Source organism: Nematostella vectensis, chromosome 8 (genome assembly GCF_932526225.1).
Source record: "Nematostella vectensis chromosome 8, jaNemVect1.1, whole genome shotgun sequence".
Classification (NCBI taxonomy): domain Eukaryota; kingdom Metazoa; phylum Cnidaria; class Anthozoa; order Actiniaria; family Edwardsiidae; genus Nematostella; species Nematostella vectensis.
In genome coordinates this window covers 5,793,174-5,819,267 of record NC_064041.1, presented here as the reverse complement: position 1 = coordinate 5,819,267, position 26,094 = coordinate 5,793,174, and the positions used below count along the sequence as shown (strand labels likewise).

At 42.3% G+C, this 26,094-nt stretch overlaps 3 protein-coding genes across 5 annotated transcripts; 1 reads left to right on the top strand and 2 right to left on the bottom strand.

The window, feature by feature from the left end:
- Positions 1 to 7,933: 7,933 nt before the first annotated feature.
- Positions 7,934 to 8,746, bottom strand: LOC125570225 (ATP-binding cassette sub-family C member 4-like). The gene has a single exon (XM_048731566.1). It carries the CDS (start codon positions 8,744 to 8,746, stop codon positions 7,934 to 7,936), a length of 813 nt encoding a protein of 270 aa, XP_048587523.1.
- On the bottom strand, positions 8,134 to 20,652 carry LOC5506143 (ATP-binding cassette subfamily C member 4). 3 transcript variants are annotated; one of them, XM_048731703.1, is made up of 12 exons: positions 20,480 to 20,652; positions 20,255 to 20,307; positions 17,239 to 17,435; positions 16,611 to 16,925; positions 16,157 to 16,378; positions 15,333 to 15,490; positions 13,479 to 14,569; positions 12,281 to 12,481; positions 11,203 to 11,475; positions 10,643 to 10,937; positions 9,294 to 9,431; positions 8,134 to 8,835 (listed from the first exon to the last, which is right to left on the bottom strand). In XM_048731703.1, exons 3-12 carry the CDS (start codon positions 17,425 to 17,427, stop codon positions 8,790 to 8,792), a joined length of 2,928 nt encoding a protein of 975 aa, XP_048587660.1. In that variant the 5' UTR covers positions 17,428 to 17,435; positions 20,255 to 20,307; positions 20,480 to 20,652; the 3' UTR covers positions 8,134 to 8,789. The 3 variants fall into 3 exon arrangements, with proteins under 3 accessions (XP_048587660.1, XP_048587661.1, XP_048587659.1); XM_048731704.1 differs by having other exon boundaries at positions 20,255 to 20,304; XM_048731702.1 differs by lacking the exons at positions 20,255 to 20,307; positions 20,480 to 20,652 and adding an exon at positions 19,483 to 19,677.
- Positions 20,653 to 22,415: 1,763 nt separating this feature from the next.
- Positions 22,416 to 25,215, top strand: LOC116613973. The gene is made up of 3 exons (XM_032374502.2): positions 22,416 to 23,402; positions 23,775 to 23,976; positions 24,869 to 25,215. The coding sequence occupies exons 1-3, from the start codon at positions 22,659 to 22,661 to the stop codon at positions 24,913 to 24,915; spliced, it is 993 nt and encodes a 330-aa protein (XP_032230393.1). The 5' UTR covers positions 22,416 to 22,658; the 3' UTR covers positions 24,916 to 25,215.
- The last annotated feature ends 879 nt before the right edge of the window (positions 25,216 to 26,094 follow it).

The window sequence follows — 26,094 nt, the reverse complement described above, 5'->3', positions numbered from 1 at the left end:
CGCTTCTAAACAACAAATGACGTACAGTATTTATCAGGGCGGGGAGGGCTGGGGGGAAGGAATTTTATTATTTTTTTTATTTCGTTCGCTATCTTCATTGTGCGTCGCGATCCTTTTAATGAATAATGATAATGATGATATCAATTAGGTAGCTATAGCTTTTGTCCTAGTCCTTATTGCTTTTATTTTGATTGAAAAATAATAAAAGGATGATCCTTTATAGTCAGCTTACCCCCCTGAGGAGATTTTTGCTGCCCTTGAATAACCTTTGAGGAATTATATGGTCACATTTTCTATGTCATATGAATAATGTAGCTATTTCTTCAAGGTCGTCAAAGGTGGGTGCCGCGTTTTGTTTTCACGAATCTGAAACACGATCGTCTGAGGTCAGAAGAGGCGAGTGCGGCGGAGGGGGAGGGGAGGGAGAGGAGAAAAGAGGGGAGAAAAAATGTCTTTTCTTCCCTTTTCTTTCTCCCCTCCAAGGCCCGTAGCCTGCATAAGTATTTCTCGTATCAGTCTACGAGGAGTTCGAAGAACTACATCTCCCCGTAAACTGACCCTCCGGGTAAATATAATTTCCTATCGAGTTGGCAAAACAACAACACGCAACCCGCGGGGGTGTAGGACAAAATAAAAGCAAATCCTCACGCGCAGTGAGGCGTGAGCGTTTCCAAGCGACCGATTTCAATCACCTAAAACGTCACCAAAAAGATTGAACAGCAAACGCAGTAAATACGAGTTTTGTCTTTTTTGTGGGATAAATTTCAAGACATCTGGGCAAACGAGTTTCTTTAATGTAAATATCGCACAGTTGGACTCAAAGAAGATATTACAAAACTTTTTGGTAAACTTAGATCAGCTAATTCTAGAAGAATATGCAAAAGCTGTCAAAAGAGAGAAAATTCTGAATGAGGACAAGGCATTGAATGGCTTCTTTTATAATTCGTCGCGTGGTATTTCTACGGAGGACGCCGTTTCGAATGCGGTCTTATTAACCCACAGCGGATATACGCTTCACGCATGCGCTAGTCATTGTGGGATCAAATAGTGGCCAGTAATTAATGAACGGAGCATGCGCTCTGGATCTCGTCCACGATCGTGGACGGCGGTTTGATCAAACGAACTTGCGACCAATGGCAGAGGTCTCTTTTCCTCGCGAACTCCAGCCCAGCGAAATACAGGGAAAAGAGGCCTCTGCTAGCAGGGAAGCAGTGGTGGGGTGGTGGTTACTAAAAATAGCCGGATTCGGAATCGACATGGCGCGCGGGTAATACCAAAGTGTCCCTCTCTTATCTTATGCTCTCTTGTTATATCGTAATCAGATTTGCTGCAGTATTTCTCGGCGGTCGGTGCTGTGCGCCTCGTAATTCCACGGCATTTGTAATCGTGAAATAACGAATATCCTGGTGCATAAGTGATCTTAGAACCCGGATAACTTATCAGAAAATTGTTTAATCTTACTAATAATTAAGACCAATTTAATAAGCAGCAGTAACTCCTGGAACTTACATTCGCTAATTTTATTGACAAAAGTCTCTTTTATCTATTATTTTTATATTTTTTATAATAGATACACAGCTTATTTTGAAAGGGTTGCCCTCCTGGGCAAGCAGTCCACTGTATTATCCCGTAACACACGTGATTTCTAAACGCGCTGAAAGTGAATGTATAAGTCACATGTCGCTTTTTATATTGGAAATATCTTGGGGGATACATTGTGTTTCAGCCTGCAGTAGTCCCGCTTTACGAGGGGTTGCAGCGGTTCTTCTACGCCACCCCCCCCCCCCCCCCCCCCCCCTTCCCCATCGCCGTCGTTCAGTAGCGAGGACCAAGTGCTTGACTACCTATAAGAGGTGCGTGTACATCCTCGGCAACCGAGGGGTCGAGGTCACAGGCGCGGGAACGAGGCAGAACAAGAACAGTAGAGGGGGGGACTTGAGTTGTAGGGGACGGGAGAGAAGAGAAAGGTTGTAGAACGAATTCTCATTCCTGTGCGATTCCATAATTACGCGGTTAATAAGTAATTTGTTTGACAAGCATACCATTGGGGAATGAGATGGGTGGGTTATTTCATAGAAATGCGTTTCCCTGTTTTCAAAGACAAGAAAAAGAATACAGCCGGTGTCGGAAACATCAAGGATCTGGCATCAAAAGATGATTGGCTGCTCATTACCAAGAAGACCTTCAAGAGCTTTGCTGACGTCATAGCCACAAACTATTCCGACGACTCATTTCTATTTTCCGCGATTCGTTATGGCAGGGCTGATTTTTGCTGTATTTGTCGGTATTTTTTTTCGTGTTCGGAACTGCAACCCAAATCATCACAATTCTGATCTTCTTATCAACATCGCGGTTAGCAACTTGATTCTGCTTTTCTCCAGCTACCCGCTTGCCTTCGTATCTTCGCTGTTTCAAGACTGGCAAGGTGGGACTTTCGGTTGTCAACTCTCTGGCTATCTGGTTAGCATCGGTGCTGCAGGTTCCTTTGTCACAATGGCGGTGATAACCTTCGAGATTTTCCGCCACGTCTCATCCAACAAGATCCATGTAGGCCATCGGGGAGGAGCAACGTTTTAGATGTTCAAAATCCTTGCCGCCATTTGGTTGTACTCTGGCCTGTCCTTAATGCCGCCCTTGGTCGGTTGGAGTTCCATGACGGTACAGTCGGACGACACAAATTGTGCGCCAAATTGGCTGGCGCAAGACGCCGAGGGTTTAAGCTATCTTATCTTTCTCACCACCTCGGTGTTCTTCATACCCATGGCAGTAACAGGCGTGTATCTCTACAAACTCTATCGCTACTTCCATAACCCCGAGGCCGACGTCAACGCAAACCCTTCATTTGTACTAAAAATTCAGCGCTACAAGTTAACAAGTTACAAGTTATGGTTTTGGCAGCGATTATCGTCAATGCCGTTTGCTGGTCGCCCAACGCTTTGTACAGCCTTGTGTCAAGCGTGAATGGGAGAGAGTTACTAAGCGGATCAATAGGAATCATTCCCTCATATTTCGGCAAAGTCAGCGCCGTATTTAACCCCATAATCTAGTGGATTTTCAGCCCCAGGTAAGCGAAAATACTGAAACACCGATAACCCAAACTCTGATAACTCGAACTCCCCGCTAATTCAAATTGACTTTAAGTTCCCTAAAAAGAAAATCTCAACCATTTCTACCCGGGTAACGCGAACTTCCTGCTTTGACCCCGTCCCCACGTTTCAGTTTTCGTTTGAAAACGCAACCTCTTTGTTCTGTTTTCAAAAAGATCCGCGTCCATGCGAAGCGTTTTCATTTGGATACGACCCGTCTCTACAAAAACGCAGAAACGATACGAAAACGATAACAAGCTCTACATAGCATGCGTACTCGCGCGCCAAGTGGACTGGACCTGAATTACACGCCATCGTTTTCGGAAGGTCCGCTTCCCCCCCCCCCCCCCCCCCCCCCCCCCCCCCCCCCCCGGCACCGAAAGGATATCGTTTTCAAATTGTTCCACTGTAGAGACTTAGCTTTCAATCGTTCCGTTTATTTATATGGTCATCTGTTTTCGCGTTCACGTGTCGATACACGTTATCCGTAACAAAAAGGTTGTGTTTTAAAAAAACGGAAACGAGTTCTTCACTGTTTTCAATTGTTTTCTAAACCTTTTTATATAACTGGCAATTTTGTTTAAAATTTTTTTGTTTTAGTTTAACAGCGTTAGGGATCGATGTTTCCAAATCTTTGCTTCTTTGTCTGGGTATTACAGCTATTTACAGGCATGGCATTTTGTAAGTTTCGTAAACGTCTAATTTATTTTTTTTGTTGTTGTTGTTGTTGTTGTTTTTATTTTAACGGGAGATAACACGAACAAAAACATGCAGAATTTACTGTCTGGGATACGGAAAAAGGAAAAAAAAAAGAGTATTCTTACAATTTGCATATTGTATTAAATATTAGATTTAGCGCCGTAGGTTGGAATAAGCGCCCCGCTACTGATAGACGCCCCGGACCTAAGGTGTAAACATATGAAACAAGCGCCCCTTTCAAATGAGACCCTTTATACTTGAAATGAATACATATTTGCAGCTATTTATTTACAGCTGAGGTCTGATTCTCAAATTTAAGTGCCCCTCTCGCAACCCACAAAATTGCATAGGCGCATATGGCGATAGTATACGATATAAATAGTGGGTTTATAAGTAATAACGTTTCTTTGAAGGGGATGAGATCTCAAGCTAATATTTCCTGTTTCCTGAAGGTTTCGCATGACGGCTTTGAAGATAATTCGCTGTGACACGAATAACAAAGGAATCATCACCAATCCACCACCCGGAAACAAGATCTTTCCTGTCGCGCATGCGTCTATACCGCTGACCGAGAACGCGGCAAAAGGAGAATCGTCTGAATCGGACCATGAAGGTTGTAATAGCTTTACAAAAGAATGACAGGTCTATGAAATACAGGTTTTATCAAGGACGCGCTCTCATGGCTTGCTATCTTAGAATAAATGGTATCTAGGAAGAAAAAAGCCTAAGAAAAACTAGATGGTCTGCTTAGAGGTTGTATGAAAAGGGAAATTATTCCAACACAGGGGTTAAGTTCTGTGTTGAATGCGCTTGGCGACCCTATGGAGAACGTCCCTCCCTCCCACCCCCCTCCCCCTCCTAAAATCTTTTTTTTTCAGGTCCCCTTCCATTGTCATTAGTCACATTGTTACGGAGGTAGGGAGGGAGGGAGGGATTATTGTTTTCCCAGGTGGTACGCAGCCTATGTGGAGTTATTCCGATGTGCTTTGTTTCTTGTCGTCGATGTTGCGTTTGATAAGTCGATAGATGGTAAGTTTTGTTAGTTATTTAAGGACCGGCTATTATTATCTTATTAAGGCTTTAAGGCTTGTTAAGGCAAAGACTATCGTCATCGTAGGCTTCTATACAGGTGCTCTCCCTTATCCCCGATTTTCTCTCTCTTCTCCATGGCGCCTAGCCTGTGTAGCAAGCCCGAAGGAAGTAAAAAGGAAAGTTCAATGCTTGGATTTCTATTGTTTTAGTCTTCAATTCATGGATAAGGGCCGAGACGTTTTGTGAATTTCAGCTTAATTACACCATCATCGCCGAGCAAAATAATATAGAGAGGGAAGAAAATGGCGACGGGCCCCGCGCGCTATGAATGACGGAGACAAGGCGCACGCTCTCTACCTCTTCTCAGGCGTGCGCGGTCTATTATTCCGTCTCCCCTCCTTAGCGCCCTTGCTACTCAGGCTATGTGGCGCCTGTCAATGGCCCAGTATTCGCCGATTCGAAGTGTTGACCTGCGTCCTTGACATTGCCTTTTGCAATGCTTCCAATCCAGTTTCTGACGGGCGCCCTGACATAAATATTGCTCAGTAACGACGTTGCTACGCTGGTGGCGTTGAGCGCGCGCGTACATAACACGGAATTCGTCATTAACAAGCTTTTCTGAAGTAAAAGAAAAATTTTATGCGTTTCAAGTTCCCTAAAATTGACTTTAAGTGGATCTCAGCCTTTTCGGGTTATGATATTTCCCATATTTTGTAAAACGAAGATTCAGCGAAGATTTAGTCAATACAACCTTTTCGGATACAAAAAAAAAATTCAATTTTCACTACCGGTTTTCAAAAATCGGTTGCAAACGCTCGCGCACGCACTAAAAATCTTATTCTTGGGTTGAAAATGACGTCACATCCGCCTCATTAGATATGCCAAAGTTGAAGTGGTGGTCAAAACACCAAAATAATTGGAAAATTCGGGAGAAACCTGGTTTTCGCCTACAGCTGCCATGTTTGAGCGTTGCTGTTTTTGACCATCACTTCATCACCGGAAGTAAATTCACACGCCAAAAGTCACGTGACTGAAACCCAAGAATTTCAAAGTAGCGCGCACTGTATACTATAATAAACCTTAATTCATTGAATTATTATGGCTTTAATGATGAAATGGTATCTTTTACGTCTCTTTCCGAAGGTGCTCGTAAAAAGCATTAAATGCTTTTCTTGTTTTTTTTTTTTTTTTTGCCAAAGAAAGTGCTAAAATAATGCTTATTTTTTTCAAAAAGTGCTTGTGGTAAAAGAAATACTCACTTTTTTTAACTTTTTTAATAATGTAACATTTCATTTTTAAGGTTTTCACTTACATTTCTCCAAAAATAAATGTAACAATCAAGTTTTTTTCATTTAAATCCAGCACATCTAAGTCAAACGTTTGAGGTTTCTGATAACTAGAGGTTAGTCCTCGCCATCTTGGAACGATTGAGATGAACCTAGATGGTTCTAGAAGGCAACCGCTGACCTATGAGCCTAGCTCATTTGACGAACATAAGTGTAAATGCGGCTTTTTTGGACGACATAAACATGAAGTAAGATTGCGCTATTTAACGCAACATTATACAAATAATCAGTTGAAAATTGGCAGCATTGCTTTTGGGGATAAAATGTAAAAAGTGCTCGCGAAGCCAAAATAAAGTGCTGGCACTATCGATAAGAGCGTAGAGTTGTTCGCTGATGCTGTGTGCGCTAGCGCCCTTCAAATTCTCGAAACATCAGCGAAGCTAATCTCATGGGCGTAAAACCACAGGTATCCCAAGCTCACAGTGTGTGGTTACGCTACATACAGAATTCAAATGATCCGTTCATTCTACTAAAACATAGCATGATTACACACTGTGAGTTTGGGATACCTGTGGTAAAACATTCAACCATATGAATTCCACATTTAAGAATCCCCACCCTACCCTACCCCCGAAAAGTAAAAAATTGTTTGTTGGTTATAGCACGGTTTTTATAACTGGAAACACCTATAAAGTTTGGATGTCATACGATGTTTCTTTTATGAGATATGGGAAAAGTGGCCTAAATTATTACCATATCAATATTTGGGTGACCTTCAAACCTGCACGGTCAATCTCTGGGAGGCCCGGGTCTAAGGGCTTTTCAAGATTAGCGAGATACAAATTTGACCAAGCTGTCAGGTTTTTTTTTTACAAATTCTTGCCTCGAGTCTCAAATTGACAGGAATCAGCATTTTTCACCATATTTTCTGTAGATCAGGGAGCGGGAAACCTTTAGCTTTTCTAAATATGGGCATCAATGACCATATAAGGCAATGCAAACGAAGGACACTATCCTTAAGGAATATGTTTGATATGAAATGTGGCCGTATTGCAAATATTACAAATGTGGCCTCAATAGCCGTCATTTATTATTTGTCATCGTAATGTAATGTAATAAGGAAATTTTTTTGGGCGCAAATTACAGGATAAGTAATTACAGTAGGTCGGGATTTTCTATCTTATTTTAATAGCATTTAAATACAATACTAATGCGCTACACTACAGTTAATCGAAAATATTTAGTCCTCTATATTATAATAACAAAACTCTTTAAACGGAACATCTAACCTTAACAATTTTCGATTTTATCGAATCTATAAAATTTCGCTCTGCGAAACAATGTCTTTCTTCTATAAACCTAACAAGAATAATGATTCATTTATTCACTGTTTCAAAACAGCGTTCTGTTTCAGTATTATGCTTTAGACTTCAAGCCTAAAGGAACTGAAAAGCAATGTTCAGTCAAACTAAAGAAGTGGCACGAATCCAGGGGACAGCGATACAGCCGGTATTTACGTAACATGTCAAACTCGAAAGAGGCACTGAAGAAGACAGCAATACAGTCGGAAGTGACGTAGCATGTTAAACTCGTAAGAGGCACTGAAGAAGACAGCAATACAGTCGGAAGTGACGTAGCATGTCAAACTCGAAAGAGGCACTGAAGAAGACAGCAATACAGTCGGAAGTGACGTAGCATGTCCAACTAAAGTAGGAGCTTTCTAGAGACAACCTACAACCGGAAGTGACGTATCTCAACAGATGCTTTCTTTCCTGTGTGTAGATGAAGGCAATTTTGCATTACTTGGAGTGAAAAGGTGACTTTGTAATACTAGCTGTGCTGTAATAGCTGTGACAGCCATCCGTCGCCTTTTTTGGTCAGGTTTTGTGGAGTGTCAAACTCCACCACCCGGCCATCATCAACCACCATGATGCGATCACAGTCGAGAATGGTGCTCAGTCTATGCGCTATGATCAGCACTGTGCAGTCTTGGAATTTCTCCCGAATCGTCGTCTGTATCAAGCGATCCGTGTTTTGGTCGACATTCGCGGTAGCCTCATCCATGACGATGATCTTATTCTTGTGCAGCAATGCTCTCGCCATACAGAACAACTGCATCTCGCCAGCGCTAAAATTTGCCCCGCCTTCTTTGACCTGAAAATCCAGCTTTCCGTTAAGATTTCCTACGAAAGTTCCTAGTTGTGAGTTGTGCAGCGCGTTCCAGATCTCCGCGTCCGAAAACATTCCAAATGGATCAAGATTCTCGCGTATCGATCGACAAAACAGGACCGGGTTTTGCTGTATAACCGAGATCGCCTGCCTCGTCTCCTGTAGGGTCACGTGATGGATATTCACCCCGTCAATCATGATATCGCCGGTAGCCTCGGGCATGCGCAGTAGACACGAGACAATTGAAGTCTTTCCCGCGCCCGTCCGCCCTGCTATCCCGACTTTCTCATGGCAACCAATGCGGAAGTTGACTTCCTTCAACACTTGAGGCCCTCCTTCGTAATACCTCAGCGAAACATTACGGAACTCCACGATGCCTGATAGCGGCCAGCGATCCGGGGGGTGCCGGTCAATGTCGTAGGAAGGCTCAGGGGGGAGGTTTGTATAGCTAATGAGGCGCTGTGCTGAGGTCATCTGGTTTTCGGTCTCGGCGATGTTTCGAATCAGAAAGTCGGTTTTACCAAGCATCTTGATGGCATACGCGATGGCAAAACCCGTCACGCCTAGGAGGAATATGAAAAAATCTGTTAGAAATGACGCACATAGGTCAACGGTCACGAAGTCGTTGCTACTGTTTTAGCGATGCCGAGCTGTCATCCTAGCAGAGGAGGATTTTAAAACAACATATGGTTAAAAATGGCGACTGCCTTTACAGAAAATTCCCTACAGAAAATGACAGATGCTCCTCCAGATAAAATTTGCTATAGTAATAGAAAACGGCCTTGACAATTTATTTCGTCCAATCAGCGACGAAAGAGTAAAGATTCAAACAAACAGTCTTTTTCACAGGACTCTCATTTCTGGGAACCGGTCCATAAGGCGTATGCCTTAACAGAAAATTATAAATGACAGAGTCTCCTCCCGACAGCATTAGCTATAGAAACGGTTTGACAAGTTATCCCCTCCAAAACAGTCTTTTCCACAGGACCCCTATCTTTGGGAGCCGAACCATAACACACACCAGGCGTGGCAGCGAGAAGGACGGAGCAGATGGAGACCATGGTCATGAACACACTGGAGATGATGTAGTATCTGAAAGTTAATCTGTAGTGTCTGAAAGAGATATACAAACCACGCTTGACTCAACTCGTCTTGATGCCTGCAGACGATAAAAAACGGCGAGTTGGAATAGACGCCGTGGCGTAACTACCTTTGGTAAGTAACAGGGACAGAGGAAGTAGAAAAAATAAGAAATAGAAAAATTGAAAAAAAAAACACACAAAATAAACGAACAAGGTAAGAGCCGCAAAGGGCCGAATGGATAATCAAAACATGATACCGTAAATGACCTGATAAACGCCCGGGCGTTTATTAAATTTCCATGGTCCGAGGAAGGGGGGGGGGGCGTTCATTAGATAGGAGGCGTTCTTTACAAACATAAAAATATAAAAAATCCTACAAGCCTGTAACCAACAAGCCTGTAACCAGAATCAAAATTCCACCGAGGCAAAGTTAGCCACTGGATGATAAATCAAACAAAAGCAGGTGTTTTATCTCATACTTTTCAATTGTGAAACACTAAACATCAAAATTTTACCGAGACGTGTGCCCCACTTTCCTCATGCTGGCTACGGCCCTGCCCAAGTGCAGTAGGGTTCTAGTCTCACCAGCCAGGATCATTTTAAATTATAGCCTGCTTAGCAAGCGTTTACCGTGCGACGAATGTAATGATTTAACGGTGCAAGTATGCGGAAACCGTAACAAGGCCTTGTAATTCCGGGATGCTACACTGCGAGGACAAAACGAAAGAAAATTGCAGACATCCTAAGCAATGAGATCAGGAACGTTAGAGACCGGTACCCTCATTTCGAACTTGACATTGAACAAGACCAGTGTTGATTAATCAAGATGGCAATTAAATTGGCATTTATATTTCCGGAATTTCTATGTCGTTTGTTTTTTTAAAAGCCGGCAGTGGAGGGAGCGGGGGAGGGAAGGGTGACGCTGATTGAGCGGGGTTGTTTATTAGAGGGGCGTTCATTGCAGACGTGTAACCTTAAGGGGGGCGTTCATTAGATCAGAGGCGCTCTTTAGAAAGGGGACGTTTATTAGGTCATTTACGGTACTACGGTTAGAAAATTCAACGGAATATACTTAGAGACCCCTCAGACCCTTTAAACAGGGTCTTTAAAGCAGGTTAAAATGTTTAAAAAGAATATGGATTAAGCTTCCTTTAGTAAACAATAACTGTCCTTGATAAAGAGGTGCTCTCCCTTTATAACTGTCTTCCATATATGTAAAAACGACCGATGGTTACCTTCGAAACATGTTCCCAAAAATTATTCTATTTCACTAAATTAGTGGACTTACTCGTACAAACTATTCATGAACGTATCTTGCGCCTGGTGAACACTGATAGTGGTCAGTCCCTCCATCGACGACGAGTAGTGCGCGTACACTGGCGTCCGAGCGAGGGACTGGAGACGAGTGACCTCACGTGACACGGGCAGGTAGTACTTGCCATACCATATATAGAAGAAGAGAGGCGGTAGCGAGCCTAGCGCGAACCAGAGGTTGGCAAAAGCCGGGATGATGAGGGCTATGATGGCGTCGATGATCAGCACAGTGATTCCGACAGCGTATGGGAAGATGTCATCCAAGTACCCTAATGTAGACAGTTTAAGGAGTGTTGACCAGCGCCTATTCATTTATTTGTATTTTATTTATTTTTTTAGGGAGGGGGTAGTTAGGGATATGGTTAACACAATTCGATCGTGTAGAAGAAGTCATCTATTTTTTAAAAGCTGATTAAAACTTAAAAGTCCTAAAAAGATTCTCATATTATTTTTTAAAAAAAGGTTAGTGGCCATTGTAAGTTCTTGCGAAAACGCCCCTAATTCCAGTTTTAAAGAAGAGATAACAGAACTAACCGGTATCAGCAGAGAAGCGATTCAGAATCCTTCCCACGGGGTTACGGTCGAAAAAGAGGACCGGAGACTTGATTATAACGTCAGTCATCTTGTTATGGAGAGCCGAGGTGCATGTCAAGATGGCCTGGTAGACAAGGAAAGGCTGGAGGAACCGGCACGTGATACCGACCAGGGAGACGATGATGTAGGTGACGATGCCTGGTCGATCGTGCTGGTCGTACCATGACTCGTGCTTCCACTTGCTCATTAGAAGTCCAGGAACGCTATCGATTACTGTGAGATAGAGGGCAATTATGTTTTATACTATAGCCGATTTAGAAAGCATGATCTAGTCGTATGCGACCTGTCTGCGTCATGTCTTACCACTAAATTTCACACTACGACATTGTTAGTCGAGCATCGTAGCGGAGTCGTAGCCCCCCCCCCCCCTTCCCCACCCCCTTGGCCAATCCTGGGAGCGGACCTGTAGGCCGACTAACACTGTATGGCTCGAGTTAAAGAGGTGTCGCATATAACTAAACTGTGCTGTGTGAAACACCCTTAAATGACAATGCTCGGAAAATCAGGGCTTTATTTCTGGCGCTTTGCAAAGTTTAGTACATCAGAATTCAAGGCACGCTATCGATAACTATGAGACAAAGAGGAAAAAGTCTAGATAATAGAATCAGGAAATCAGCCGTCTATGTGGGCGCCCGCTAAAGGTCTCGAAAAGAAGGCAATGCATCCTCGAGTATGACAATGGGACGCGTCTATTCAAAATACTGTATTCGGATATTAACTGTACCACGTAACTAACCTGGCGTCATGACCATCAATATGACGAGTGCAATGAATGTAGGTAGCGGGAATCCCGCGCGCAAAATGCGGGATAACTCTACCACGTGACTAACCTGGCGTCATGACGATCAATATGGCGATTGCAAGGAGTGCGGGTAGCGGGAATCCCGCGCGCAAAATGCGGGATAACTCTATCACGTGACTTACCTGGCGTCATGACGATTAATATGGCGAGTGCAAGGAGTGCGGGTAGCGGGAATCCCGCGCGCAAAATGCGGGATAACTCTACCACTTGACTTACCTGGCGTCATGACGATGAATATGGCAAGTGCAAGGAGTGCGGGTAGCGGGAATCCCGCGCGCAGGTAGTGCCAGTACGTCCGCCATGACACCTTTCCCACATCCCTCTCCTCGTCGTGTAGCAGCAGCCCTTTGCTAGCACCCTCATCAGGTTGCGCGTCCGGACTGATGGCCGTCTCCTTTTGCTCCTTGCTCTCATCGCCTGTAAATAGATGGCGCTTATTAGCAGGGACTTTTACAAGCTTTAAGAGTGCCGCGATAGTTTTTTTGTACGGGCTTCCCCTCTCAAGCAAGAGGATTAGGATAATTCAGTGGTGGAATAGTTCGAAAGGGGTTTAATCGGTGAAAAAGATGATAAAGTATTTCAAGCCAACAATTGGGGACTTGCGATAAGAGATCACGTGACTGTTTGGGTGGCAAACTAGCGCGCGCTCAGCCTTTTATCAGCAAAATGCCTGCAAGCCGGGCTCTAACATCCGGGCTATTTGCCCCGAATTCCTCATAGGAGATCACTTACCTGAAAGCGAGGCTTTAACATCCGGGCTACTCGCCCCGAATTCATCGTAGGAGATCACTTACCCGAAAGCGAGGCTTTAACATCCGGGTTAATCGCCCCGAATTCATCGTAGGAGATCACTTACTCGAAAGCAAGGCTTTAACATCCGGGCTAATCGCCACGAATTCTTCGTAGAAGATCACTTCCCCGAAAGCGAGGCTTTAACATCCGGGTTACTCGCCACGAACTCTTCGTAGGAGATCACTTACCCGAAAGCGAGGCTTTAACATCCGGGTTACTCGCCCCGAATTCCTCGTAGAAGATCACTCACCCGAAAGCGAGGCTTTAACATCCGGGTTACTCGCCACGAATTCTTCGTAGGAGATCAATTACCCGAAAGCAAGGCTTTAACATCCGGGCTAATCGCCCCGAATTCTTCGTAGAAGATCACTTCCCCGAAAGCGAGGCTTTAACATCCGGGTTACTCGCCACGAATTTCTCGTAGGAGATCACTTACCCGAAAGCAAGGCTTTAACATCCGGGTTAATTGCCACGAATTCTTCGTAGAAGATCACTTCCCCGAAAGCGAGGCTTTAACATCCGGGTTACTCGCCACGAATTTCTCGTAGGAGATCACTTACCCGAAAGCAAGGCTTTAACATCCGGGTTAATCGCCACGAATTCTTCGTAGAAGATCACTTACCCGAAAGCGAGGCTTTAACATCCGGGTTACTCGCCACGAATTCTTCGTAGGAGTTCTCTCTCGAAGTGCCCTTCTCCATGATGACAACCCTCCCGGACCCCTCAAGGTACTGGAGCTGATGCGTCACCAACACCCTAAGGCGGTCCTTGAGAAGTCCCATAATGCACTGCCCGTACACGTGCTTGCCTACCCTGACATCCAGCGCGCTCAGCGTATCGTCAATCAGATAGATCTCCGCGTCTGCGTAAACCGCGCGTGCTAAACTGACGCGTGCCCGCTGACCACCACTAAGAGCTACGCCGCGTTCTCCGATGACCGTCAGGTCACCGTTCGAAAAAAGCTCAAAGTCTTTTCGAAGCGCGCACGCGTCGATTATTCGTCCGTATTTCTCCTCGTCGTAAGGAAGTCCAAATGTTATGTTCTCACGAACAGAGCCATTAAAAATCCAGGGCACTTGAGGCACGTGACATATCGTACCACGTGACTTGATCTTCCCTTTTGTGCAAGACACTTGTCCTAAGATGGCTGATAACAATGTTGTCTTTCCGCTTCCAACCGCACCAATAACAGCCACTATATCATTTTCTTCAACGGACAAATTCACGTCACAAAAAACGTCCCTTCCTCCTTTGTGTTTCTGGAAACTAATAGTAAGGTCTTTAACCTCAATAAATCTTCTACTAACGGGTGAATTGGCATTTTCTTCGTCCTCTATCTCTTTCCCTTCTTTAAATAAACCCTTGCCTGGGCTTGATGCCTTTGATGTTCCCCTGCTTAAGGCGTTGCGTCGTTTTTTGTTCTTATTGTAGAAAAAGTCGGAGCTTTGCAGGAAGTCTCGTATCCTCCTCTCAGAAACGCTGCAATCTTGAAACTTTTTGAGGCCGTACCCAAGAATGCGTTGCGCGGATACCCGGATGGAGGAGAAGCTGGCCATGATGGAAAAGATGACCGGGACACTAGCGTGGGAGTCCTGGGAACGAAACGCGAAGACTAGCACAAGAACGAAGGTGAAGGTTGCTATGGTTGCATTCTCGAACGCGGAGAAGATGGCTTCGATTGTGAACATCAAGCGGTATTTGTTCACCTCAGCTCTGAAAAGGGAAAAAATCTAGGTTAGAAATGATAATATAACTTTGTAACTAGGAAAGTCGCGAGAGTAGCACAAACGGTACAACTACTCTAAGGAATGATGATGATAGGATACGACTGAGACATTCACCATTCTTTATCGATAAACTGTGTCTTTGCAAAAGTTATACATATATATGCCGCATTCCGATCGATCGCCGGAAATTACAAAAGCGATTAGCCAATCAAAATCGTTGTTCGATCGAGCTTTGAGATATACTTGCCCCATTGACCGTCTGAATTTATAACTGTTTTTTTTTTGTATATATGGCTAGCAATGGAAAGCAAAGAGGTCTCAAACAGAGACAAAGCAAAAGTGGTACTTCTTTAAAAAGAGGATAGAACGGTGAAAACAACGGACAAAATAACGTGGTCAAACCTGTACAGGACCCGAAATGATCCCAAAAAGTACCCCAACTGAACACGGGACCCGAAATCCGAAAATATAGCTTTTTTCTACCAAACTACTGCGTCTATAAGTAGTTTCAGGTTCAACTTAATTAATGAAATAGACTAGTCACTTCCTTATAATTTTTGAAAATATTGGGGGAGGGGTGCCCCACCCCCTGCTACGAGCCCCGACCCTGAATTGAAATTCAAGAAAAGAATGTGAGTATAAAAATATTGATGATCAAGAAAAGAATGTGAATATAAATATATTTATGAATTTTACTATGATTTTAGTGGTGATGATTAAGAACGTGTGAATTGAAATACGGAACTCACTTCCTCGTGCGTTTGACGATATCAGAGCTCGGTTTCTCCCAGGCATGCATCTTGACTGTGCGGATCCCATTAATAATCTCCCTCACCAGCGTTATACGCCTATCCGTAATCCGAGAACCCTGAAGTCGTATCCCTGCAGACTGCCGTGACCCGATGATCTGCCGATAACAGCAACATGTCGTCACGCACCAGGCGAATGATTGGCGGATTTATCAGACGACGGTTCGTGAACGCTCACGTGCCGTCTGATAAATCATATTTTTGGCAATTAATTTTAAAAACTCTACGAATAAATGGTCAGGTCAGTCGGACAAAAGAAAGAAACAAAATGAAACTTTAGCTCATTTGAAGAACCTCGGCTACAGAAATAATCTAAGTTGAATTACCCATTCTCTATTGATGGCCGTAGCAGTCCTCACAACATTCTTATTATTATAATTTTTTTTTTTTGGGGGGGGGGAGACGGTACAGAAACATCAAGAAAGTTGTAGGGGCACACTCACATCGGTCCCCTACAGGTCATTTCCTTATAATTTTTGAAAATATTGGGGGAGTACGTGCCCTTAATACCCCACTCCCTGCTACGGCCTTGTAAAAAAAAAATTAATAATCGGGTAAAAAATAGCTAAAGTTATGGCGCCATTTTGGACACACTCGTTTATGACGTCATTACATCAGTAGTTGATATGCCGTTCAAATAAGGTTCGATTCAGCAGATTAGGATCAAAGGTGCACGCTTTCTAATTCGCTTCGATTATTCATTAGCTCTGTACCCTCCCCCCCCCCCCCCCCCCTTATCCTCTAAGGGGCACGGTACCCCGCACCTGGTATGTTATAAGCAAGAGGGAGACGCAAATCCCGATTAAGGCAGGCCATCCCGCGATCCAAATCATGCACGCGAACAGACCAACAACTTCCAGAGGTCCCGTCAGCGAACGCGGGAGGAACAGCATAACCCGGTCAAACCGGTTTAGATCGTTGGAAATCAGGTTCATCACGTGACCGGAAGTGATGACTGAGAGGTCCTCTTGGGAGAGATTCAGCACCTGCACACGAGTCAAATAAAAAGCGTGACATCCATATTATCTATTATTTATTTATTATTATATTATTATATTTATTGATATTTATTTAATTATTTTTGCTTATTTATAGCTCTAGTTACAAGAAACGCGATGGCGTGACCTTTGAGAATTTTGCTTCAAAGCGTATGATGTCGTTTCCAAATTATCCTATTGACGTTGAAACCTCATAAAGAGCGTGACGGATGTGGTTTACCTTCTTGTATATAATTCCTGTGATGGCGGTCCTGACGCGCATGCCCAGTAACGAGCAGCGATAGAGTCCGTGACACCATGACACGCTTCTCACGTATGACATGACGCTAATCCCAACCGCAAACGGAAGTGCGTCACGCCACGATCCACCCCCTGTCAGGGTCTCTAGCAGCCAGTAGAGCATGATGGGAGTAGAGATGATTGAAACGCTACCCATGAGGAACATGAACTCGAGGAAGATGACCTCTGAGAGCGACGTTAGGCCGAATAAGGCACGCCATAGGCTCGGCTTTGTAAAGCAGCGCTTAGCACGCTCCTTAGAAATGTGAAAATAATCAATGAACGAATCAAAAATGCGTGAGCTAACAGCGTGACTAATGTGAGTTCTGATGCATTTTGTTTGTGTTTTATGCTAAAGCCTGGAGGGGTGGGGTGATGGGGGGTTCCGATAAAAACAGACGGGGTGATCTTTGACGGCAAAATCAATCTGTTCCCTCAGTATTTAATCAATGTTTTGTTGATGTCTCTTTATTGTACACCTAAACATTTGGTCCTGTTTACATAAACGTGAATCAAATTCCAGATTTATTACTTGAGCTCTATATATGTGAGAAGCGTAAGATACAAACCTGTTCACGTAGCCAGTGTAATTCTAGTTGTAATGTTAGGTGGTCGGTCTTGTCAGTTTTGCCAAGTGGAGGGAGGTCGGATTGTGTGAGAGGATGCTTGTTGCCATAGGCAACGAGTGGGTTGAGCCAGCGGAATGTCAGGCGTGACCACAGTGACGCTTGCTCCCTAGGGTTTTTTTGGTCTTTCATCGTGTCATCTGGAAAAAAATAATCATCGGCGAAATGAAATCAGAGGCAAGCAAATACTGTATTAACAATTATCCGTGGGATCACTTTTTTCACACAAAAAATAATAATAGAATAAATACCATAAACTGGATGCAAGCAGTACATACATACACCTATTTCAAAATATTTTGTCAGCGCAAATGACAAACAGCAATATTATGCCAAATATTTTTCTTTAAACAATCGGAACGATTTTTTTCCAAGCATCCACTCCAGCGCCCCCAAAAATATCCCAGCACAATTATTTCGACTCCGCAAATTTGACTGCAGAACCATTCGGGACGATTTTTCCCCAGCCACCGAGGGGTCATATATTGTGCAGAACACAGGCGCGTACACAAGGGGTGTGCCCCCCTCCCCCTAGACTTTCTCAAATGTGTACTTTAGACGCTAGCACAGTCTATTACCCGTGCAGTTCGGCAACCATGGACAGCTGTTTCGTCCTTCGCCCGACTGGTGCCAATGTGTGTATGCTAGTGTGCTTCTAAAGTTCACTTTCTCAAAGTCCGCTGGCCAGCTGGTACGCGTTGTACAGCAGAAGCCAATTTCTAAAAACTTGGCCTGACTTTTTTACTGATTTTCGAGGAAAATACCCACCCGAGCGCTCCTATCAGGGAAAATCAAATAGGGCGACTTGGGGCAAGTCTCTTTCCCCCCCCCCCCCCTCCCCCCCCATCCTCCCCTTGGCCGGCATCTTTTTTACCATATGATTCCTATGACTCTCAGTCAATCCTGGGAGCGCGCCTGCAACAGGCGTTTTGTGCCCTTGGTGATAAAGAAAATACATCCCTAAACTTGCCATACAAATTTCAATGCGATTACTTGTCTCTCTTATTTCTCTCTTATTTTATTTTCGTCCGGTTAGCCGTGTGTTAAGTAACTTTGTAGAAAGGCTAAAGCTTTAAACTAAAAGTTAACTGAAGTTTACCCAAACGAAAGCTTAATAAAAGACTGCATTTGACGAATCTTTTTAAAAGTGCCGCGAAAAATATTTTTTTCAAGATGAAAGTATTTCAATATTCTAAATAAAACCAAGAAAAAAGGTGTCACGCCACTATTTTTATTGCTACCTGTAGAGAGACGTACTGTGTTAGGCTTTCTAGGCTTTGCTGTTTCCTGAAGCGAACGGAATGGACGCGAAAAAAATAAACGAAGCGGTAATAAAGACGCGTCTTTTTCTCTAGAATGATTTTAGTATCTTAGAAAAAGCAAATCGCATTTAAGTTTGTGCTTTTTGAATAATATGTTTTAAAACGGTTCAGGTTTTACCATATGCGAGACCTTTTGAAGCAATGTACATTTTTTATTATCATAATACGGTAAAAGGGCAAAGTAAGATCCTGGGAGTCAATCCTGGGAGCGCGCCTGCAACAGGCGTTTTGTGCCCTTGGTGATAAAGAAAATACATCCCTAAACTTGCCATACAAATTTCAATGCGATTACTTGTCTCTCTTATTTCTCTCTTATTTTATTTTCGTCCGGTTAGCCGTGTGTTAAGTAACTTTGTAGAAAGGCTAAAGCTTTAAACTAAAAGTTAACTGAAGTTTACCCAAACGAAAGCTTAATAAAAGACTGCATTTGACGAATCTTTTTAAAAGTGCCGCGAAAAATATTTTTTTCAAGATGAAAGTATTTCAATATTCTAAATAAAACCAAGAAAAAAGGTGTCACGCCACTATTTTTATTGCTACCTGTAGAGAGACGTACTGTGTTAGGCTTTCTAGGCTTTGCTCTTTCCTGAAGCGTAACGGAATGGACGCGAAAAAAATAAACGAAGCGGTAATAAAGACGCGTCTTTTTCTCTAGAATGATTTTAGTATCTTAGAAAAAGCAAATCGCATTTAAGTTTGTGCTTTTTGAATAATATGTTTTAAAACGGTTCAGGTTTTACCATATGCGAGACCTTTTGAAGCAATGTATACCAAAAAGGCGTGCAAACTAAAAATAGGCAATAAAAAATATTGGTAATCAAGTTTACGAATAAATATCAAATTTTCAAAGAAGCTTATTACATACCCAACTTTATCCTCTGAGCTCAATTCCAGGTTGTGCTTTTTGTATTACTCAAAAGAAAGACATACTTCATCCTCGCAAGATACTGACTGGGTCATTAAATGTATCCAGCCTAGTAAATGAACACAACACCACTTCGAGGACACTACGAAAGACGAAGCATAAAAATGAAAGCGCGTGATGTGATTAACCAAGCATAGAAATCGCGACGCGCAACGAATACATTGAACGGAAACTAATGCAGAGCCGTAACTACTAACAACAGCTTATAGATCTTTTCACTCGAATTTCGCTGTCTTTATATTTAGAAATTTTATAGTATTCAGAAATTAAATAGTACTTTTGATAAGGAATTAATGAATGCATGAAAATGTTCAAGATGATTACTTGATTATTATTTTAATATAACTCAACAAAATAACAAAAATATAAAAAGAAGAAAGAAGGAATTATGAAAAAACACGTCATAAAACGACTTGTCTGGTTGTGTAAAAATATAAAAAATGCGCACCAATTACTAAGAAAAATCAAGATAATTTTTTAAATGAACATCACCTAATTTCTTTGGTGAATAAAATACATTTTTAATTATCATAATACGGTAAAAGGGCAAAGTAAGAATTAAAATTTGAAAGAATTGCAAAATATTTTTAAATAAATAGCAGTAACGACTTTTAAACCTGCGCGCCAAGAGTTTCTACACAGCGACGGATACGAAATGAATATAGAACAAGAGCTTAAATATAAGTTCTTAAATATAAGGGTGCACTTTTACCTTAATTTTGGATTTGTTCTTGAGCTAAGCTGAATTCCAACTGCTTGTTGCTTCTTCAATAAACATGCAAAAGCATGGATTTAAATTAGCCAGCAAGTTTTCGGATACAATTAGCTTATTAATCCTTTCATAAATGTGTAAGTATACTTTTTATCGGTGATATCATCAGAGATAATGCGTATTTCTTCTTAAAAAAAATAAATGAGAGGTAATATAATAACTTACCTCACGAGAGGTTTGCAAGTGGTGAGCAGTGAATAGCGCAAGTAAAATGTAAAAGACTTTTGTGATTTCCACCCGAGTAGTGTATTTGCGAATAAATCAGCTCACTGAAGCAAAGCAGCGCCGATTAAAAATCACTGGACTGGAACATTGTCAAATAGGAGGAGCATTTTAACTTTTTCTCGTCTGTTTTATATGTATATTATACCTAATACAGCTCGAAAAGTCGAATCAGCCTTGAGGATTCTCGACACCTGGTGCAGGTGAATTGACAATCCGCCTTGACAGTTTAATACCCCCCCCCCCCCCCCCCGATACACCCCTCCCAACTATTAGAGATAAGGGACTGTGCAATAATTATCTCGTTATCATCTTGTCTTCGTAATTTTTATAAGAACAGGAAGACGGTCAGAGCTTTTGGAGGGAGGGGGGTGGTTCCACGTAATTCATCATTATTCCAAGCTCATTTTAGCTCATGGATTGAGCAATTATAAATTGTTTAACACAGGCCCATACACCTGAGACGCGGCGTTCTTTTTTTTTTTTTTTCATCTAAGAGATACCTCCCCTTAATGCTTAACATCTTCGTGGAATTTAGAAGCACACTAGCATACACACATTGGCACCAGTCGGGCCAAGACGGGACGCTAGCACAGTCTAATACCCGTGCAGTTCGGCAACCATGGACGGGTAATAGACTGCACGGGTAATAGACTGTGCTAGCGTCCCGTCTTGGCCCGACTGGTGCCAATGCCAATGTGTGTATGCTAGTGTGCTTTTAAAGTCCACATTAACATCTTCCCTTTGTCGTCTTGGTGTGGCCGCTAGAATATGGGTGCTTACGGGAGTAGTCCGCTTTCTGAGTTTGAGCTCAAGCAACATCAAGACAAACAACGAGCTCATTTTGTCGCTAAGAGTTGAGTGATATATAGAGATTTATAGAACAGAGCGGTTCTTAGTGAGACTACTGTAAAGAGGTTGCATCAATTTTGTGTGTAAAGGAAAAGATGACATTTATAACCATTTACGCGCGAAGCAAATAGATAAATCTGGATACAGAACGAACATTTTGATATTTATTTATCTTTTAAAGAAAGCCCCCCCCCCCCCCCCCCTTTTATGTAAAAAAAAAAAGTTAAGGCTGACCTCCCCACTATCTTGGGTAGCATTTTATTGCCCCCCCCTCTGGTTTTACAGCCCCCCCCCTCTCCGAGGGGGGTTCTGCGTATTTTTTTCATTATTCGAAGCCAGGGGCGCATAAATATAAGCCCTGTCGAAGCTCCTGATAATTATTGCACAGTCCCTTATAAGTCAATAACCGTAAATTTTCAATATCGTACAGGGGTCCAAAAATCTGGAGCAACCTCACTTGTCAAGCAAAATAATGCAGATCAATAAATATGTTCAAAAAGATTGTAAAAGACAATATTCTCTCTCAAAAAGCAGCTATTGATTTATAGATATGATTCTACTTTATTTCATCAAATCAGCCACATGTAAGTTTAATAATAAGGATTCCTTAGTCAAATCAAGAACATTCATATATATTTTAGTAGAGACGCTACTTAGTCTGCGACAGGGGTCTACACCTCATAAGCATTGTGCTTTTAGTAGACTCCTCATCATCACTATTTTTTGCATTATTATCATTATACTATTATTTGGTGAAATAAACTTGATTGATTGATTGATTGATTGAGAGCGGGTACTCCCGCTTCCGGTCTCCGCGTTGCTGCCCTGGGTCCTCAAGTCGAGGATGGGGGCGGGAAGGAATAGTATATAGGAAAACACACCGGGTAAACCCCTGCTTTGCTGGCTTAACAACCTTAAGCATCAGAAACAGCTAAACGATTTATCAATTCATCAATCGATACAAATCAATCAGCTATAATCGATTTTTATCGATTGATCGATTGCCAAAAATCGGTACCGATGTTTACCGATTGCCCGGATGTGTACGGTCGTCTCAAGACCATCCCACATTTACATTTCACTTACTCACCCCTCCCCAAGATTAAAAAAAAACCGAAAATTTTCCTGTACAAATTCACAAGGGAAGCAGACATCTAACAATCATCCTGCCATCCTCCTAATACCGTATCCGCAGACGACGACGTACCCAGTCACCGTCATGAACCCGACTTGACACCGTATCCTTCGTCCAAATGTTCCTCGAGACAGAATGAGCCAACTTGTACTAGCTTGTTTTGTCTTTGTTTTCACGTTAGCGGGAAACTTAGGGATCTCTGTATCAATCTTACAGCTAAAGCGCCGCGAAGAAGGGAGATTTCAAGACAGGACCCGACACAATGATGTTTTATTCTTGGGTCTTACAATTGGCAATTTGCTGGGAAATCTCCTCGTATTCCCGCCGCTATTTTACATGTACGATATGGCTGAGAGAGGCATGGATATTCCTGGAAGCCTCTGTGTTGTTATTGGGAGCCTGGAGGCGTTTTATTTCACATACTCCGCTGTATTAGTGGCTCTGCAACACGTACATCACCTATTTTCCATCGTATTTCCTTTTCAATATTTAATATATTCACGGAAAAAGCACAGTAAAATTCCGAAATTTTGCATATGTGTTTCATTCCTCATTGCAGCTGCTTCAACGACAATTTCTGCAACCGTCGAACCAAAATCATATAAGTATATTCATGGCTTTGGAAATGTGACATTTTATTGTGTTCCAGACTTTACATCTTCTTGGAAGTTTATGCCAATTACAATAGTTGGTGTAATTTGTTTGCTGGTGACTTTTGGGATCTATGGGCGAATATTATTTGAGTTTGTCAAGATAAAAGAACACCAAAATCAGATAGGTCGTGTATACAACGGATGCTGTGTTTGTCTTGGTTTTCCCTCCGGGTCTTGTTTTATTATTGCAAAAGGCATACTGTATTTCACATGGGGCCCTCTAACGGTAAGTTGGAACCTTTTCATGTTCTTATGCATGTCCTAATAAGGTTAACTTGTGTACCCACCCCCCCCCCCCCCCCTTGACAACCAACACACGCACACACTTACTCGCCTATGACTGCTCTTTTGTGTCTGCCACAGGATTGACATTTTACCTTCATTTCATATTATAAGCCTGTGTAACTAGGTGCAGTATAAGGAGATAGTAGCTCTAAGAGTAGGGGAAAAGTAGAATGGAAAGGATATTTCCACACTGCTTTTATTCTTATTTTTCTACCAGTGTTCTCAAAAGATAAGAAAAGGCCTCCCATCTTGCATTTCTCACTGGTATTCATTTTTATGGCTAGGTAGTTTGAATTATCATGTTCTGTTATAGATCATGTTGGTACTAAACAAATGGTCTGAGGGTTACCACATAGCTCCAGAGGCTTACATCATCACACATGCCATGCTGTTCATCCCACCACTACTTGGCCCTATTGTTTTCTACTCCACACACAATGATCTCCAAGAAGTGTGTAACGAAGCATTATGCAAGCTACTGAGTAAGACTACATATCAGCCTAATAGACAAGATGGTATGTGCTATTTAGGATACATATATTACAGTCCTTCTTTTTGATGGCCTTAGGGTTAGGGTAAGAAGGAGTTGCAATCTGGTTCAATATGAGGGAAGCCATAAACCCCATACCCCCCCCCCCCCAAAAAAAAAAAATACTAATTCCTTATCAACCTGAGCTATTTGGTAATGGTTGGTTATTAATACTGTAATAATTAACACCTCCTCCCCTTTACCTAAAAGGGAAAAAAATGAGTTAATGCCTCCCCAGGGTGCCTTGCCTAAACATGTTGCACTTTTATGAAGAGGGGGATGTAAGCAGGGAAAAACTACCAGTTCCACCCTTCACAACATTTTATCCTTAAGCTTATTGTTAGTTATGAGATTTTAAACATGTTGTAAAAATGGTCAAAAATTTTGAAATAAGTTTCTCCCATGTATATGCATCTCTGATTCCCCCAAAAATTGAATTTTATTCAATCCATTATGGTAATGCTTATCTCCTTGAGGGGGGTTGGACTCCGATAAAAACAGATTGGGGTGATCGTTGGCAAAATCAATTTTAATCCTAAGGAAAGGAACTTTGGTTGGAGTCAACAGAAATTTTTACCCCTAAGGGATATTGGGTGTGTTTGAATAAATTTTTAACCCGAAAGGACAGCAGAATTGGAAAAAAAACGTTAACCCCCCTCCCCCCCCTTAGGAATAACAGTTGGTTGAATTTTATACCCTAAGAGATAACAGAATAGGAAAAATCCTTCAACAAGGGATAGTAGTTGGTCAAAAGTTTATACCCTAAAAGATAGGAGGATCATCCCCGTCTACTTTTCTGGACAGTCACCCCCCCCCCCCCTCCCTTCTCGAGGGGCTTATCTTTTGTGATCATTTTACCATGTTTATGTCATCACCAGGAAACCAAGGTGCTCCAGTTGTCTTTGAATTGGCATGCCGTCCATAACTCACAGATTGTATTTTAAAACATCGACACAAGTACCATGACTGTTGTGAAAAGGTTTCGAGGATTACAGAAGAAGCATGTGGTCTCTACTATAGAAATAAAAGTAATTAGTACCACCAGCAAAGTATCTGCTAAAGAAGTGTTCAAGATTTCGCACATCTAAAAATTAAGGAGGTCTGTTAACTGACTATACCATTAGCATATTATACCATTAACAGATTGTTGTTATTGTAATTGATTACTATTATTATTGTTGTAGCTGTTTTGTTGTTGTATTTTAAAATCCATCGGCTATGCTTACAAGTTTGTATTTAATGCTCCTCTCTAACAAACGCCCCCCCCCCCCCCCCCCCCCCCCCTCTCCCTCTAAGCCTAAAAACAAACGACATAAGAATTCAGGTCATATAAATCAAATTTAATAGACCTTATCGCGGTTACTTGGGAGGCCTGTGGTCTTACACCAAAGAGAGGCTCAAACGGGCATGTTTTGGCGGAGATGTACAGGACCCGAAATGATCCCAGGACCCGAAACGATCCCAGGACCCGAAACGATCCCCAAAAGTTCCCCAACTGATCCCGGGACCCGAAACGATCCCCAAAAGTCCCCGAAATGAACCCCAAGGAATTACAGTAATGGACAACTAAAGGAATGTGTAAGGATTGGCATTCAGTTTTAAAAACATATGAAACATTTAGCTTTGTTTGTGTTATTAAAAGGGAATTTACATTAACTAAAACTATAGTATTTTAATACTATAGTTTTAGTTAATGTAAATTCCCTTAAAATTCCTCTTAAATTTCCTCTTAAAAGATTTTAATATACGACTGCGGGGGAATACAGTGGTTGAGTCAGAAATTGGGGTCAACTAACAATTCTTTGTGATAGTAATTTGAAGAACCCGGCGTGGATAAATCATTTTTACATAACAAGCCATAAAAGAAAGTCTTTACAGATAGGACATGCTGCTTTTTATAGGAAGCGAAATGTTTTAAAGTTTTTTTTTGGGCATGTTTGTCTTCGGTGAATGAAAGACCTATCATATCATGAGATCATGCCGGGGTGTACGCACGACTACATGAGGAAGTTCAAAACTCACATAATATTGCTTTCAACAAAAGCCACATCCTCTTAATATTTTGCATCGGTAGTAGAAGGGTTGTTCGAGTGCATTACTCAGT